A 19,243-nucleotide genomic window follows, 5' to 3' on the forward strand; every position below is an offset into this window, starting at 1 on the left:
GTGTAATCTACATATGTTTTGAGGTGGTAAAATACACAGAAATGAGATTAAAACATGGCAAAGTGTTTTAAAGTAAACATTACATTTTGTTAATGAATAAAGGAAGAGTGTGTGATGCCGGGCGTTCCCGTGGACATCTGTGTGTGCAGATCTGCTTATCTCTGACAGATTGTGATTATGTTACAGTGTGTGCCAGTATGCATACTTCATCTGCTAGTGTGCATACTTCATCTGCTAGTGTGCATACTTCATCTGCTAGTGTGCATACTTCTTCTGCTAGTGTGCATACTTCATCTGCTAGTGTGCATACTTCATCTGCTAGTGTGCATACTTCATCTGCTAGTGTGCATACTTCATCTGCTAGTGTGCATACTTCATCTGCTAGTGTGCATACTTCTTCTGCTAGTGTGCATACTTCATCTGCTAGTGTGCATACTTCATCTGCTAGTGTGCATACTTCATCTGCTAGTGTGCATACTTCATCTGCTAGTGTGCATACTTCATCTGCTACTTCTTCTGCTAGTGTGCATACTTCATATGCTAGTTTGCATACTTCATCTGGTAGTGTGCATACTGGCAGCATCTGCTCTGATGAGCTTGTGCTCCCCTTTATCTAGATTTAGTTCCTTGACTGAGTTCGGATCTGACACATACTGTTTAGGACTTTACTTTTTACTTTACTTTAATACTTTACTTTACACTTCAGACATTCTACTGACTATACGTAACTTTGCACCTACATGTCAACTTATGAAAGCTATGAAAGATAAATGCCCACTTTTTATCTCACAATTGCGAGTTTACATCTCAAAATTCAGACTTTATTTCTCAGAACTGTGTTATAAAATCAGAATTGCATGATATAAAGTCTATTTATTTTAGTCTAAGTTTATTTCTCGCAATTCTGACTTTATATCACACAATTACTACTTTATAACATGCAATTCTGGCTTTATATCATGCCGTTCTGGCTTTATATCATGCAATTCTGGCAATTCTGGCTTTATATCACGCAATTCTGGCTTTATATCACAAAATTGCGACTATATCATGCATTTCTGGCTTTATATCACGCAATTCTGGCTTTATATCACACAATTCTGACTTTATGTCACGCAATTCTGGCTTTATATCACACAATTCTGGCTTTATATCACACAATTCGGGCTTTGTATCACAAAATTGCACTATATCATGCATTTCTTGCTTTATATCATGCAATTCTGGCTTTATATCTCACAATTCTGGCTTTATATCATGCAATTCTGGCTTTATATCTCACAATTCTGGCTTTATATCATGCAATTCTGGCTTTATATCATGCAATTCTGAATATATATTGCAATTCTGGCTTTATATCATGCAATTCTGAGATAAATAGTCTAATTGTGACATAAAAAAAAGCAATTACCTTTTTTATTTTTTATTCTGTGGCGGAAACAAGCTTCCATATCAACTAGCTCTCATTAGACTGTTAGATTAGTTCGGGTTATAAGTCGACATGTAGTTGTAAAGTTACTTATAGTCATTAATATCTGTTGAGGAGCAAAATGGAGAGTTAACAGATATTAAGTCGACTAATATTCTAATGACTGATAGTTGATAGAACGTCTAAAGTGGACTATCGAAATAAAGTGTTACTACTATTTTAAATTTGCATAAAATAAAGCTCAACACATGCAGGTAAAAATCTGTCACACGGCCTTGAGTGGCTTACCGCTTTTATAAAAGCAAAAATAACTAATTTAAGACATGTACTTATAGATATGCACTGTGTACACGACCGTTCAAAAGATTAAGATCATAAAGGTTGTTTTATTTTTAAGAAATTCATACTTGTATTCAGCAAGGATGCTTTAAAATTGATCAAAAGTTACAGTAAATACATTTATAATGTAACAAAAGATTAAATTGAACTAAATGCTGTTCTTTTGAACTTTCTATTCATCAAAGAATCCTGAAAAATGAATGACGCGAGATAATAATAATTGATATTAATAATCATAAATGTTTCTTGAGCATCAGATCATCATATTATACTGATTTCTGAAGGATCATGTGACACTGAAGACTGGAGTAATGATGCTGAAAATTCACAGGAATAAATTACACTTTACTATATATTCACATAGAAAACTATTTTAAATTCTAATAGGCCTAATATTTCAAAAATCCTGATTTTTTTATCCTGATTCCCAAAATAATTCCTTTATTTTGATCAAATAATGCAGCACAAGAGACTTAAAAAAAAAAAATCTTGCTGACCTCAAGCTTTTGAACGATAGTGTAAATATGTATATCTACAAGCACACAAATTAGTACAAAAATATATCAAACAAGGCTTTTGTTTCGCGCTCAAACCCTGTTAAGCAAATACACACAGCCGCTATACATATCTGAAAGTCTTTGAATGTTCAAATAATTCATTTGTAGACACTTTATGTGGTTTAAACCCGGCTGGCACTGATGGATGGTTGGCGTGTAAAAGTGACATTTACGGCCCACGGTTTTTCCACAATAGCCGAGCATGACATCAGCGAGATTACAGTCTGTAGGCCTGCGGGGTCAAAGGTCGCGATAAAACACGCCATTAGAGGAAAACAAGGATGTGGAAGAAGTTACGTGATGCGGAGCAATATTTATTTACCCTGCAGTTTCTCGTGTCACAGAAACGTGTCAGTTCATCAGTTATATAACATATTCCGTCCATGTACTTTGGTTTTCTAGCGTTTCTGAAGATAAAAGAGTGAAAATGCTGCATTTCTGCCTCGGACACGCGCCGGTGAGACGTGAGCGCGCTCGTGTTTGGAGGATTTCACCGATTCTCCCTCGGGCACGCGCCGGTGAGACGTGAGCGCGCTCGTGTTTCTCGGAGGATTTCACCGATTCTGCCTCGGGCACGCGGCCGGTGAGACGTGAGCGCGCTCGTGTTTCTCGGAGGATTTCACCGATTCTGCCTCGGGCACGCGGCCGGTGAGACGTGAGCGCGCTCGTGTTTCTCGGAGGATTTCACCGATTCTGCCTCGGGCACGCGGCCGGTGAGACGTGAGCGCGCTCGTGTTTCTCGGAGGATTTCACCGATTCTGCCTCTATATCTGCAGCTTTCTATGATTGTCAGCCGCTGTTGTGCCATCATGAACATCGATCAGTGTGTTTCATCGTGTGTATGGACAAGCAACATGATAATGTCATCATCTGTACAATTTGTATTATATAATAAATATGATTTATATTTGATTTGTTTTGGAGTTTTTTTATTTGCTGTCAGCTTCTATAGCCTATTGCTTGCTTAACATTTCGATTGTCCACATACATACAAACAACTTTGCAACTACATTTTGTAAACTTATTCTACTAAACTATGGAGTTTCCATAGAAAAAAATTAAAGATTGCAACAAAGTCTTCTTTAGGCTCAAAAATACAGAAGTTGATGATAAAATGATTTGCAGTGCATGTAAATCTTTGAAAAAAAGTTTTTTCTTTTTTCATTTCGAACACTTTTTATTTTTTTTGCAGATCTAAATATTTTGCTTGCGAGTTGAAAAGTTTCGCTTGCGAATGCATGATTTACTTGCACTACAAATCATTTTATCAACTTTTTTTTATTTTTGAGCCTTATGTTTGATTGCATAAAAAAGACACAAAGGAAACTCCATACTAAACTAAACGTCAACTAATACTCTAATGTTGGATAGTTGACATGCAAAGTTACTTATCAAGATAAAGTGTAACCACTAATTTATTTGCATAAAGTAAACAAAACCTTGTGTTCAAGATCATTAAAGGGCACCTATTATGACATTTAAAATGTTCCTAATGTTGTTCTGGGAGTCCCCAACAACAGTTTTACGTGCATGCAATGTCAAAAAAACACTTTTGTTTTCGTATAATATGCATTTATTTTTACCTGATTTGCTCACCGACTCCCAAATGATTCGTTCAACGACTCATTTTTCCAAACCCCTCCTTTGCGCGACGCTAATCTGCGATTGGTCAGATGACCCAGCAGTGTTTACAGAGATAATACTTATTGTTTAACACTGAGTGCAATGATGCTTTTATCAATTAAATTGTGTTATAATAATGATTATAGTCCACTGCTTTGTAGTTTGTAGTAAAAAACTAAAAATAAGATAAAGAATGTAATGTTATGTTTGCGAGCATAGCCCAGAGTTCATATTGTAAAAGCACAATCAGTCTTTGTTTGCATTAGCCCGATGCATAAACACGTTAAAAAAAAAAAATGCAGTTACGTTACTACGAGGTATTATACTATTCTTTAAAGGGTAAGTTCGGTATTTTACACTTAAAGCCCTGTTTACAGATCGTATCTGATGAAATAGAACGGTTAAGATTAAACTTTGGACACATGCTCCTGTCCCGAGAATTTTAGGTTTATTTAGCTTTCCCCCTCACCCCCACAATGGTTGTCTATGTGCACTGGCAGATTCCTTCCTAAAACACATTAAACTTTCGTTTACAAAGACGTGAAACTCACCGAGTGGTCAGGGGTGTTCACTGATATGATCCCAAAAAAAATCGCTGAAAAAGATGCTTTCCAACAGGTTTTATCGTAGTGTTTGTCCACCTCCATTGACTTGTATTGAATGTGCTGTGTGAGGTACGATATTCCTCCGCCGCTTCTTCTTCTGCTTATTCTGTGTATTCAATGAAATGCCAGCGGTTTGCTTGCAATCGGCAAAGGTGCATTATCGCCACCAACTGGTGTCTATTATTCAAGCTCTCAACGGAAGAATCTGGGTGTGACGCGTTCGGCAAAATAGGTCCACAAAAGCTAAATAAACCTAAAATTCTCGGGACAGGAGCATGTGTCCAAATTTTAATCTTAACCGTTCTATTTCATCAGATACGATCTGTAAACAGGGCTTTAAGTGTAAAATACCGAACTTGTCCTTTAAGACAACTCCGAAAACAACGACAAACACTTCACATATCTCAATACAATTGTCATTGAAGACCTAGAAGCTAAACGGTGCTTACACAACAAACAAAATAATAATTAAGCATGCTACATAAAATATAAAAGCAACAATTATTAATAACACTTACAGGTTGTGATACGGAGGAGGAAGCTGATGCATACACTTGGAACTGAACCTTCCTTCAATATCAGCGGCTCGCGAATCCAAGTTTGATTGCATTTAAAAAGCAATCGTCTTCAAAATGGCGCGAACAAAGCACAAGGCTCGGACTATACTTCTGTGGTATAGTTGTATATATGAATTGTAGCCACTTAGTCTTCAAATGCTCCTCCTTGGGCAGATGAAAAAAGTTTGCTTTTGAGTCGCACTTCAGAACACAGCGTCTCGTCGCCATGATGTTTCCCTGCTGGCCTTGGAGCGCAATAAGTGGGCGTATCGTATTCAAATAACTTGACAAGTTGACGTCATCTAGTCAGAGAAAAAGCTTCGGTCTTCTAACGATTCATAAAAATGACTCCGAGTCGACTCTTACCTTTGAAAGACAATAACTTTATATACGGTGCACTTTCATATTTCAAAATTCCATAATAGGTGCCCTTTAAAACATTATTTTTAGCATCTTTCATGACAATTAAGTACATTTACCTCAATTATATATCAGGTGAAACTGGAAAAATGAGAATATGGTGCAAAAGTTCATTTATTTCAGTAATTCAACTTAAAAGGTGAAACTAATATATTATATAGACTCATTAAATGCAAAGTGAGATATTTCAAGCCTTTATTTGTTATAATGTTGATGATTATGGCTTACAGCTTATGAAAACCTTTTCACAATATTCTAATTTTGAGTTTTTATAAGCCATAATCATCAAAATTATAACAAATAAAGGCTTGAAATATCTCACTTTGCATGTAATGAGTCTATATAATATATTAGTTTCACCTTTTAAGTTGAATTACTGAAATAAATGAACTTTTGCACCATACTCTAATTTTTTGAGCTTCACCTGTAAATGACAGTAATGAGAATCATCTTTGAGAAAAATGTTAAGAAACTAAAAATGACAAAACACATTAAGGGAATGGAAATGTGCTTAATCGTTTTCAAAATACTGTAGCAATGCAATGAAATGCAAAAATATATATATATTGTCCTAAAATAGGCTGTTTTCTTCATGCAAAATGTTATTGGTTGAAATGATGAAGAGCAAGTTCCTGATGTCAGAAAGTCAGAATTAACCTATAACATTTACACTTAGTATGCACTACAAGTAATATATTTAAGTATTGAGAGTAATATTAAGCAACTACGTGTACTTACTATAGGTTTAGGGTACACTAAAAAATGCTGGGTTATTTTAACCCAATTTTGGGTCAAATATGGACAAACCCAGCCATTGGGTAACATTTTTTAATTGCATTTTTGATCCAACGGTTGAGTTTGTCCATATTTGACCCAAAATTGGGTTAAAACAACCCAGCATTTTTTAGAGTGTAGGATTAGGGTTTGGTTGAGGGTTAGTTGCATGTGCACTCTAAAAAATGCTGGGTAGTTTCAACCCAATTTTGGGTAAAATATGGACAAACCTAGCCGTTGGGTTACATTTTTTAATTACATTTTTAACTCAACGTTTGGGGTTTGTCCATATTTGACCCAAAATTGGGTTGAAACAACCCAGCATTTTTTAGAGTGTAATTATGCATAATTTACTATTATTACTATAAACTCTAAAAAATGCTGGGTTGTTTCAACCCAATTTTGGGTCAAATATGGACAAACCCAAACGTTGGGTTAAAAATGTAATTAAAAAATTTAACCCAACGTTTGGGTTTGTCCATGTTTGACCCAAAATTGGGTTGAAACAACCCAGCATTTTTTAGAGTGTATGTACTATAGTAAAGTATAGACATTAAAAATGCAAGTAATGCAACAACAATGTCAATGACACACACTTCTGTTCACAACATGAAGTAAAAATGCCTAATGTTTCACATGCTGTTACTAAATGCATAATATAGTGCATATTCAGCAATATTTCATTCAGAACGACATCTGTAATGTGAAACACATGGATGTGAACGCTAGTCTCTGGTCCGCATTGCTCTGTCAGACACACCAGAATCATCAGGGAATCTGTGGAAGCTCACACACACACAGAAATCTTCAAACACATGAAATCAATACAGCAGAACACACTAATGACACTTCAGTGACGAGGACGATGAATAATGTAACATCATCATTATCTGCGCAGTCTTAAAAGCAGGACACTCTTCAGGATTTAGTTTTGAGGAGGAAAACAAAAGCAATTGTGAAGTAAAATCAAGCAACAAACAAGCGTGTAAAACCGTGTGAAGGAACACAGCGCCATCTAGTGGCTCGAGTGTGTCTGCACTCGTGTGAATAACAGTGTGTGTGTGTGTGTGTGTGTGTGTGTGTGTGTGTGTGTGTGTGTGTGTGTGTGTGTGTGTGTGTGTGTGTGTGTCTACATCCGTCATGATTCAAGCACCTTTTATTTTATATACGAGATTCAGTTTTCGTATTCCTCCTTTTAATATTTATTTTTACTCTGGTTTCAATTTTCCAGTTTTATGGATCATTACTCGATTCAAATATGGAGAGAATATTATATACATGAATTTTTTAATTAAATAAAATGAAGGTAATTGTTAGGCAGGCATTCAAAAAATCTGAATTATTTGTTAATCACCTGTACAGGTGTTTAAAAAATATATTTTTTAAGGCTTCTAAGACCTTTTTAAGATAGAAAATGACTGTAAAAACAACGATTTAAACATTTAAATAATACAAGTTTTGACAAAAGTGAGTTTTATAAAGAAATACCTTTAAACCATTTTTTAAGAACAATTACGAGTCAAAATTATAAATGATAATGCAAATTATTATAATATTCTACATTTCTTATTCTACATTTTTAATAGCAACATGCTTTTCTAACAAAATTTAGTTCATGTTTAATTCAAACACTTTTAAGGACCTAGACTTCCCAGAACTCTCTGATATGGAAGGCCAAGAGGGCCAAAATGTGGCCCTCTTTTTTTTTCTTTTTTTTTTCTGTTTAACGGTCTAACTCCACAATTCAGTTCTTCACAGTTCACAGTCTTTGTAATATGTTTTAGCAAATACATTTCTAACATTTATAATGCGTTTAGATTTTTTTTTTAGAATTGCCTTTACAGGGACTTTAAGGCGAGACACTACAGGTGAATAGGGTACAATTTTAAAATAATAGATATCACCATGAAACTTCCTCAGTTGATTACTTACACAAGTTCATAAAAAAAATGTATTACAAGTTTTTGACATTTATATGTTTAATTATGCAAATTAGGCATTATCTCATTAAATATGCGCAATTTTGCATATATTTTCGGTAGATAGATCTGAACATATAATAAAGCCAGGTGCAAAATTCTTTTTTCATTTTGATTACACACAAGATGAAGAAAGATGTTCAGAGGGATTTCAGGATATGCTTTCATGACCTAGGAAATCTAAATATTCTGTCCATAGCCTTAAAAAATCGATTTTCGCCATATTTTTTTGAGTAAAATGTCACATAAATCAGGGCAGGAATGATTTATTAACAAATCCCTCTGAACATATCTTCAGAATACTGCGAAGTGTATAACTGGAGAGTTTGGTGTACATCGGCTGAGATGTGTCACTGGAGAATGACCAAAAACTCATTTAGAGAAAAAGGCATTTAAATATTTGTAATGTAAAAATTCATAGTTTTTTAGTGGAAACAACTATTTACTGACACAATATCTCATCAAATCATTAGCAACAACAATACAAACCACCTAAATCACATCAAAACTTATAAACAGCATTTATGCATTAAAAAAAAAAAAAAAAAAAAAAAAAAAAAATGATATTTTTGCCTGCTGTGTCTCGCCTTAAGATGTTAGTTTCACACATTTTGGCCTGGTTGGCCTTCCATAATCTGATACCATCGTCACATATTGTAGCGCCACTTTTTGTAGTATACGTGTAATACAAATATCCACAAGCTAGAGTCTCTTTCTCACTCGAATCTCCTGTTAAACTGCAGTTTTTGCGCTCAAAGGCAGCAGGAATCACCGTGAACGTGAACACCGTCTCGGCGGATTATCAGCGCGCTTTAATTAATGCAATGAAGCTTTTCTCTCTCCACATGCTGCTTATCTGCTGCCGTCAGAGCCAAACTATACATCAATTAATTACCTCGATCTGCTCACTTCAGAACTGACGGATGAACACACACGTCATCTCTCGCACACACTTCATGATATGAGGAGTGTTATGGAAATTACTAAAGTAGTGGGCCATTATGCATTTATAAAGATGAAAATCATAACATCCAGCACAATTAAGCAAAGATAAGACGGGAATTTGAAATGGTTTTATTACATTTATTTAGGTTAAAACAGATGTTGTCCTGACATTTAATGTCTTGCATGAAAAACTGGCAATATTTGAAGTAATATTTTAGATTTTTTACCTAAATGCTTCAAGAATACATTTTAACTGATCAATTTATAGGTTATTCTCAATAATCACCCTTTTGCAAGGTAGTCCTTACATAACACAGTGCGACCTGAAAAGCTATCCAAACAGGTGTAATATATAAATATGATAAAAGACTCAAATATTCAATAAATAGTTACATTTATTCATGTTAAAAATCTGAATAAACATGATTGTCAGTCAGGATTGTGTTTGATAATATGAAAGGTGTTATGGAAATTACTAGTGAGACGTTCCCTCGATTAAGCATTTATAAAGATCACAATTAAGCAAAAAAAATAGGTTTTATTACATTTATTTAGGTTTAAATAGATGTTATGACAATGTATTGCATGAAAAGCTGGCAAACTTTGAAGTAATATTTCAGATTTTTTTTCTCTCTTATTTGAAATGGTTTTATTACATTTATTTAGTTTAAAACAGATGTCCTGTAATGTCTTGGATGAAAAACTGGCAATATTTGAAGTAATATTTTAGATTTTTTATCTAAATGTTTCAAGAATACATTTTAACTGATCGATTTATAGGTTATTCTCAATAAATCATCCTTTTGCAAGGTATTCCTTCCAAATAAGCCCTGAAAAGCTATCCAAACAAATACAAACATTATATAAATATGATAAAAGACTCAAATATTCAATAAATAGTGACATTTGTCCACATTAAAAATCAGTCTGAGGATTGTGTGTGGCAGATATTGTGAATGATCATACAGCCGGCGTCTTGCTCATTACGATTAGAATGATTCCCGCCACAAATCCCAGAAATCCCACAAGAATCCCGACTACAAGCACTGCGGTCTCGACCTCCGGAGAGTCTTCTGGCTCCTCCACCTCTGTGCAACACAAACATCAGCATATTAATATTTCATATTTCAATATATATATGTGACCCTGGACCACAAAACCAGTCACATGGGTCAATTTTTCTAAATTGAGAGTTATACATCATATGAAAGCTGAATAAATAATCTTTCCATTGATGTGTGGTGTGTTAGGATAGGACAATATTTGGTCGAGACACAACTATTGAAAATCTGGAATCTGAGGAGCAAAAAAATCTAAACATTGAGAAAATCTCCTTTAAAGTTGTGCATTTATGTTCACGATTGTGCTGCATTTACTCACAAAAATACATGTTTTATATATTTACGGTAGGACATTTACTAAATATCTTCATGGAACATGATCTTAATATCCTCATGATTTTTGGCATAAAAGAAAAATGGATCATTTTGACCTATACAATGTATAGTTGGCTATCGCCACAGATATACCCGTGCGGCTCCAGACTGGGTTTGTGATCCAGGGTCACAATATATATATATATATATATATATATATATATATATATATATATATACTATATCTATATAAATTGATATTTCTCAAAAAATGAATGGTAGAAATAAAAACAATGCATATACGAAATGTCCATTCAACAACAACATGCATTCTAGTATTCGTTTGCTAGTGTGAAGCTGTGCATCTATAAAATCTTTTTTCATATATATATATATTGAATTAATATTCAATAATAAATAAATAGTAAAACTTTTCATTGACCATCATGTAAATATAAAAGGCAGCAAGCGAACATTTTTACCCTACATTTGGGTCATAATTTTCTGTTAGTTAAAACAATAAACAACAATAGATGTTAGTTAATGCATTAATTAACATTAACAAATGTATTGCTTATTGTTAGTTACAGTATTTATTTAATCTTTGAAAACAATACAGCGGTTTATTGTTAGTTCATGTCAGCTCAGGTCTATTAAACATTATTAACAGATTAACTTGATTTTAATAATGTATTAGTAAGTGTTGAAATTAACATTAAGATTAATAAATGCTGTGGAAGTTTTTTTTATTGTTAGTTTATGTTAACAAATGAAACCTTATTGTAAAATGTTACAATAATAATTACGTTAAAATTGATAAAATTATGTTTTGGCATGTTTTTAGTTCTCATTGATGAACTGATGGGATTTTAGTTTTTTGCTGCTCAGAAATATGAAAGCATTCACACAAACATTCTCTGAATAGTAGCGGTGGAAAACCCTCACACACCAGGATCATTCTTCAGTTTGAGAAACTCCTTGTGGTCGGGAATCTTTACCAAATTTCTGATAGTGTCACAAAGGAGATTGAATCATTCATTCAAGAGAATCGTTCAAAAACGCTGATTCATCCAGTAATGAAACAAGTGAAGTCTTTATGAGAGAGTCATTGAATCATTCATTCAAGAGAATCGTTCAAAAACGCTGATTCATCCAGTAATTGAAACAAGTGAAGTCTTTATGAGAGAGTCATTGAATCATTCATTCAAGAGAATCGTTCAAAAACGCTGATTCATCCAGTAATGAAACAAGTGAAGTCTTTATGAGAGAGTCATTGAATCATTCATTCAAGAGAATCGTTCAAAAACGCTGATTCATCCAGTAATGAAACAAGTTAACTCTTCTTCTCAATGTCAATACTAAACAGTGTGTGAGATTAGAATAAGTGTGTCCCAAAGCATAGTATGTTGAAAAGAGTATGCCCGAATAACAGCTAATATTACCCACAAACCATTGCGCTTTGGAGGAGGATTGAGTTCAGAACTACAAACATGAGTAAAAAGGGTTAATGAACTACAAAACATGGCGGATATGTGCGACCGACAGGTTTAGATAAAGGTTAGAGTGACTAATCAAAGTTTAACCTGATAAAAAAATAGGCCTATTTAATGTCATCCGTGTTATATTTAATCACTTTAAAAAAGATAAGGCCATTCACTTTTAAATGCATCATTATACATTAATATGAGGACAGTCTCCGCATTAAAGACCAGATCAACGTGCTTCTGCATTCCTCTCCGATAGGAAGTTAAATTAAATTAAATTAAATGTGGAGGATTTTATCTTTCACAAGATGATTGACAGGTCAGTTTACTGTGACAGGATAAGAGAGAGCAACCGTTAAAGACTCAATTTTATGACGTGATAGTTTGTCCCAAAGCTTGTCTACTCTTCTGCTACACACTCAAAAGTATACACTTTTTCTTCACAAAAAGAGTACATACTTATAGCGCATAGTATAAGTAGGCGAATTGAGACGCAACATAAGTCTTTATGAGAGAGTTTTTGAATCATTCGTTCAAGAGAATCGTTCAAAAACGCAGATTCCTCCAGTAATGAAACAAGTGAAGTCTTTATGAGAGTCATTGAATCGTTCAAAACGCAGATTCATCCAGTAATGAAACAAGTGAAGTCTTTATGAGAGTCATTGAATCGTTCAAAACGCAGATTCATCCAGTAATGAAACAAGTGAAGTCTTTATGAGAGAGTCATTGAATCATTTGTTCAAGAGAATCGTTCAAAAACGCAGATTCCTCCAGTAATGAAACAAGTGAAGTCTTTATGAGAGTCATTGAATCATTAATTCAAGAGAATCGTTCAAAAACGCAGATTCATCCAGTAATGAAACAAGGGAAGTCTTTATGAGTGAGTCATTGAATCATTCATTCAAGAGAATCGTTCAAAAACGCAGATTCCTCCAGTAATGAAACAATTGAAGTCTTTATGAGTGAGTCATTGAATCATTAATTCAAGAGAATCGTTCAAAAACGCAGATTCATCCAGTAATGAAACAAGGGAAGTATTTATGAGCGAGTCATTGAATCATTCATTAAAGAGAATTATTTAAAAATGCAGATTCATCCAGTAATGAAACAAGGGAAGTCTTTATGAGAGAGTCATTGAATCATTCATTCAAGAGAATCGTCAAAAATGCAGATTCATCCAGTAATGAAACAAGGGAAGTCTTTATGAGAGAGTCATTGAATCATTTGTTCAAGAGAATCGTTCAAAAACGCAGATTCCTCCAGTAATGAAACAAGTGAAGTCTTTATGAGTGAGTCATTGAATCATTAATTCAAGAGAATCGTTCAAAAACGCAGATTCATCCAGTAATGAAACAAGGGAAGTCTTTATGAGCGAGTCATTGAATCATTCATTAAAGAGAATCATTCAAAAATGCAGATTCATCCAGTAATGAAACAAGGGAAGTCTTTATGAGTGAGTCATTGAATCATTCATTCAAGAGAATCGTTCATAAACACAGATTCCTCCAGTAATGAAACAAGTGAAGTCTTTATGAGAGAGTCACTGAATCATTTGTTCAAGAGAATCGTTCAAAAACGCAGATTCCTCCAGTAATGAAACAAGTGAAGTCTTTATGAGTGAGTCATTGAATCATTAATTCAAGAGAATCGTTCAAAAACGCAGATTCATCCAGTAACGAAACAAGTGAAGTCTTTATGAGTGAGTATTTGAATCATTCGTTCAAGAGAATCACTCAAAAGCGCAGATTCATCCAGTAATGAAACAAGTGAAGTCTTTATGAGAGAGTCATTGAAATTATTAATTCAAGAGAATCATTCAAAAATGCAGATTCATCCAGTAATGAAACAAGTGAAGTCTTTATGAGAGAGTCATTGAATCATTTGTTCAAAAGAATCGTTCAAAAATGCAGATTCATCCAGTAATAAAACAAGTGAAGTCTTTATGAGAGTGTCATTGAATCATTTGTTCAAAAGAATCATTCAAAAATGCAGATTCATCCAGTAATGAAACAAGTGAAGTCTTTATGAGAGAGTCATTGAATCATTTGTTCAAAAGAATCGTTCAAAAATGCAGATTCATCCAGTAATGAAACAAGTAAAGTGTTTATGAGTGAGTCATTGAATCATGAATGTAAGATCAGATTCTCAGCTCACCCCAGAAGCGTGTGAGTTCCTCCTGCAGTCCTCGGTGCCGGACGCTGCAGCTGTAAACGTCTCCGCGCTCAGGACTGAAGCTCAGGTAGGAGAACACACGGAAGCCGAAGTCCCGGTCGGAGTAATACTGCGTCTCGCTGACGTCCCGCTCGCTCACCGGCTCTCCGTTCCTCGTCCACGAGATGTTCACGGGCGGCGGGTGGAAGTTCGACACCGAACAGATGAGGGTGTTCTCAACCCCGAGCTTCACGTCACTCTCGCTGTACAGCAGTGTGTCCGGAGGAACTGTGAGATCACATAACAGACAGTATTACTATCGGTGTGTGTGAGCATCACTGGCTGTTCGGATGGCAGACAGCGTATGGCAAGTTGTTTTAATATATATGGCCTTATTTTAAAGGGATGGTTCGGAGTAACTTCAACCTAGGGTCTTTAGCACCATGACCTCGAGTCAAACACCCCTCGAACATTGTTAGAGTTAGAGCTTATTTAGAGATATCAGCCGAACGGCTCATGCTACCGCTAACCCGGACGTCGAGGTCACTTCCGTGATTTAGGAAAAGCCCGTAAAAGTCCTTTGCAAAACTCACAAGTGTTTACACTACATCCTTATGCATCGCTTTCTGCCAGGATTTTTACGGGTTTTCAATGCCTCATTTTATGAGGACAGAACCTGTGTACTACTGTAGAAGTTTGGTGCTATCCCGGGCATTATTAGTGGGGTGATTAGAGCTTATTCTTTAAATACTAGTACTTATTCCCCTATTCAGGGAATTATGGTTGATTGAATGGCGGATGCAACTTAATCTGAAAGGGTGAATCTTCTTCAACCCAAAATACACTGTCCGGACAAACAAAAGTCGCTGTTTGGATTTAAATAGGCAAATGCTTCAAGTCCTCCTGTGGTGAAAATCAAGCTTTTTTTTTTTTTTATTAGAACAAGGTACATTGAAAATCTTCAGTGACATAAACATTATTAAAGGCTTTGCTTTTTCAAAATTTTCACCCACAGATTTCCATCCCAACACAACAACCCCAGATGCTAGAGAAAAAAAAAGAAAAAAAGAAAATTGAATACATTAAAATAAAAAATAAATAAAAAATATATATGTAAAAAATCTAATTATAATAAATAAATAAGGGGGGGGGGGGGGGGTCCTCAAATTACTTTAAAGAGGGAGGAGTATATTTTTCTCAAAATAGAATATTTCAGGGTCCAATGTTTTGTAAATTGTTCTGGTTGATGAAAATCAAGCTTTTAACCACCATTTTGAAAATAGTTTTGATTGATTTACTTCCATTGCAAAGATCATGAGCAGGGACACAGAATCTGCGGAATTTTGTGATTTCTGAGCTAAACTTTTGGAAAAAATCTGCGGAATTATGGGGAATTGTTTTAATAATTATATATAATGTTATATATATATATATATATATATACATATATATACAATAAGATATATAATTGTTTATATATGTTATGCAATAAATATTACATGAAATGAAAGCACTATACAATGTTAATATTTTAGTGCTGGGTGATTTGATGACACAAAACTGCATCACGGTAGAAACTGGTGTTTGTTTAGTTTTTAGGTTTTTTTTACTAAGCCTTTACATTGGCTTATTTTTGTGCCAGGAGAACATGGATTAAAAAAAAAATAGCATAAATACAAATTTATTATCAAAAGGTTTGTAATCAAATCAACTGATAAAAGTGCTGCACAACAGATGTTTACTGGTTAAATAAAATAATGTGAAATTGTTAGATATTCCTTAAAAAAAATGTCACAAATAAATATATTATAATTAGCCTATTGTTAGTATTATTACTTTGAGAAGTACGTTCGATTCGATTGTACAATAGTAATATATTTCTGTGATCCTATCTTCACGTTAAACCAAACTTTTATTTTGACGGGTTTCTGAGTGTATCTGACGATGAAATGCTGAAGATGAACGTGTACTTGGGTATGTGTAGTGTGTGTAGTACATGGGGCTCTCATTTACGAGACTCGCTGAACAATCAGACTTTGATAGCAGTCTTTAATATTCAGTCACTAGTCAAATATAGCAATTTGATATTATGATCGGCAGTGAATAGACAGATCTGTTATCTCAGCAAACATTGAAATGTAATAAAAGTACAGTGCTATGCATAAGTTTAGACACCCATGCTAGAGTTGACTAAAAAGAGGATAGAGCCATCTTTTGGAAATTGAACTTAATGCCTTAAAGGTTGGATTTTTCCTATTTTTTTATATTAAGGACACCAATTTTCTTTGTGAATGAATAATGTATCGTAAATAAATAAATGTTCTTCCTTAAAATACAGGGTGCATAAGTTTGGACACCCCTATGTTAAATTCCCATAGAGGCAGCAGATTTTTATTTTTAAAGGCCAGTTACTTCATGGATCCAGGATACTCTGCATCCTGATAAAGTTCCCTTGGCCTCTGGAATTAAAATATCCCCACATCATCACATACCCTTCACCATACCTGGAGATTGGCATGGTTTTATTTCAGTTAGCCTAACAGCTGGTTTGATTTGCATTGAGAGATGATCTTATGGAAAGTACCCCATGCCAATCTCTAGGTATGGTGAAGGGTGTGTGATGATGTGGGGATATTTTAATCCCAAAGGCCAAGGGAACTTTATCAGGATGCAGAGTATCCTGGATCCATGAAGTAACTGGCCTTTAAAAATAAAAATCTGCCTGCCTCTATGGGAATTTAACATAGGGTTGTCCAAACTTATGCACCCTGTATTTTAAGGAAGAAAATTTATTTATTTACGATACATTATTCATTCACAAAGAAAATTGGTGTCCTTAAAGGTTGGATTTTTCCTATTTTTTTAAATTAAGGCATTAAGTTCAATTTCCAAAAGATGATTTTTTATTCCTCTTTTTAGTCAACTTTAGCATGGGTGTCTAAACTTATGCATAGCACTGTAACTAGCGTTACTTATTTGAAAAAGAACCTTGGAATTTTGTTGCAAATTGAAAACGTAATCTGATTATTTGTACAATTAACTCAAGTTACTTTAATTACCAATGGATTGAGGAGGGTTGTTTTCTCCAGCAACACAGCGAGGGATGTTGTAGAAGCAGGTGCCGATGGAGTAGTGCGCTTGCGACGGTAAACTACGGTTGAGTGTCCAGTCCGACGCGAACTCCGGTAAACGGCGCCTCGCGGTGAAGTGTGTGGGATCCACGTGCCAGAGCTCCTGTCCATCAAACTCCAGCTCAAATCCAGCATCCATCAGCTCTATGTGGCAGTAGGTCAGCTGACGCATTAAGTGCTCGCTGCCTGAGGGAGAAAAACCTTGTTTATCATATACTCGACCAGTCAAAAGTGCGGGATCGGATCTTTGTGTTTTTAACCCTCTGGGGTCGGTAATCGCGCCGGCGCGAAAAGTGCAAAAGAGACTTAAATTACTCTGTCGATTTTTGTCATACAGGCCAGAGTTATACATCATTCAAAACTGTTAAATGTCTACTTTTATTTGTGTACACATAAATTAAAAACAAAATGTTCAGCTTTTTGTAAAATAAAGAAAATAAACATGATACACGTTCTGCCGTCTCTCTCAGTGTGAAGTCTCTTGTGCTCACCAAGGCTGCATTTATTTGATTAAAAATACAGTAAAAACTGTAATATTGTGAAATATTATTAGAATTTAAAATAGTGGTTTTCTATGTGAATATAGTAAAGTGTAATTTATTCCTGTGATCAAAGCTGCATTTCCAGCATCATTACTCCAGTCTTCAGTGTCACATGATCCTCCAGAAATCAGGATAATATGATGATCTGATGCTCAAGAAACATTAATAATAACTATCAATGTTCAAACAGTTATTTACACTTTGTATTTCAGGATTATTTGGTAAATAGATAGTTGAACAAATAGCATTTATCTGAAATAGAAAGCTTTTGTAACATTAAACACTACCAATTAAAAGTTTAAGGTCAGTAAGAATTTTTATTTATTTTTTTGGGGGGAAAGAAAAAATAAATTAATAGTTTTATTCATCAATGATTAATTAAATTGATCAAAAGTGACAGTAAAGCCATTTATAATGTTAGAAAAGATTCCATTTCAAATAAATGCTGTTCTTTTGAACTTTCTATTCATCAAATAATCATGAAAAACAACTGTTTTCAACATTGATAATAATAACAATATATGTTTGTTGAGCAGGAAATCATATTATACTGATTTGTGAAGGATCATGTGACACTGAAGACTGGAGTAATGGAATAAATCACAGGAATAAATTACATTTGATTTTACTATATATTCACATAGAAATTTTAAATTGTCATAATATTTATCAATATTACTGTATTTTTGTTGTATTTTTAATCATATAAATGCAGCCTTGGTGAGCAGAAGACACTTCTGATAAAAAACATTAAAAATCTTACCGATCCAAAACTTTTGAACAGTGTATAAACACGGGATAATACACAACAGGAACAAACTCAAATGTTCAGTTATCAAGAAAATAAACGGATTACCTTGAGCTCTCGAGAAACTCCAGAAGACTGCAAACGTGAGACAGAGAAAGATCCTCCGCAGCATTTCGAGGTCAGGAGCCGAATGCCAGACATGTGTTTACTGGAAACATTTACTTCCTCCATTCTTCACAATACAGGTTCCTCGTGCCTGAGAGAAACTAGAGCACCGAATTCCACATGACGGGTTTCAGTTCTTTTGTGATGCATGAAACCATTGTTTTTATTCTGTATCAGCCATTGTGCATCAAGCTTATGATATTAGAAACGGTTCCAGGTCATTCATGATTGGCTTAATGCTCTGGACTGATAGAGAACTGGTTAATAAAATTACATTATTAAGGCACATTCACACCTAGGACGATAACGATATGTGACAGACACTTATGATCACAGTCTGGAGCCGCACGGGTATATCTGTATAACTATACATTGTATGGGTCAAAATTATCCATTTTTCTTTTATGCCAAAAATCAT

General features: G+C 34.6%; 1 protein-coding gene across 1 annotated transcript; it reads right to left on the bottom strand.

Annotated features, from left to right (window-relative positions):
• Positions 1–9,346: 9,346 nt before the first annotated feature.
• Positions 9,347–18,918, bottom strand: LOC307005892 (RLA class II histocompatibility antigen, DP alpha-1 chain-like). The gene is made up of 4 exons (XM_079626402.1): positions 18,769–18,918; positions 17,299–17,556; positions 14,243–14,527; positions 9,347–10,316 (listed from the first exon to the last, which is right to left on the bottom strand). The coding sequence occupies exons 1-4, from the start codon at positions 18,830–18,832 to the stop codon at positions 10,189–10,191; spliced, it is 735 nt and encodes a 244-aa protein (XP_079482528.1). The 5' UTR covers positions 18,833–18,918; the 3' UTR covers positions 9,347–10,188.
• Positions 18,919–19,243: the final 325 nt, after the last annotated feature.

The sequence above is a fragment of the Phoxinus phoxinus genome, assembly GCF_949152265.1.
Source record: "Phoxinus phoxinus genome assembly, chromosome: 10".
Classification (NCBI taxonomy): Eukaryota; Metazoa; Chordata; class Actinopteri; order Cypriniformes; family Leuciscidae; genus Phoxinus; species Phoxinus phoxinus.

What these genes read in the sequence shown, in the direction of transcription:
- LOC307005892 (XM_079626402.1), bottom strand. Translation starts at nt 18,832, where the DNA reads ATGCTGCGGAGGATCTTTCTCTGTCTCACGTTTGCAGTCTTCTGGAGT. An exon ending in CAACCCTCCTCAATCCATTG is followed by an intron (nt 14,528 to 17,298) that starts GTAATTAAAGTA and finishes GTGATCTCACAG; the next exon opens with TTCCTCCGGACACACTGCTG. An exon ending in GGAACTCACACGCTTCTGGG is followed by an intron (nt 10,317 to 14,242) that starts GTGAGCTGAGAA and finishes TGTGTTGCACAG; the next exon opens with AGGTGGAGGAGCCAGAAGAC.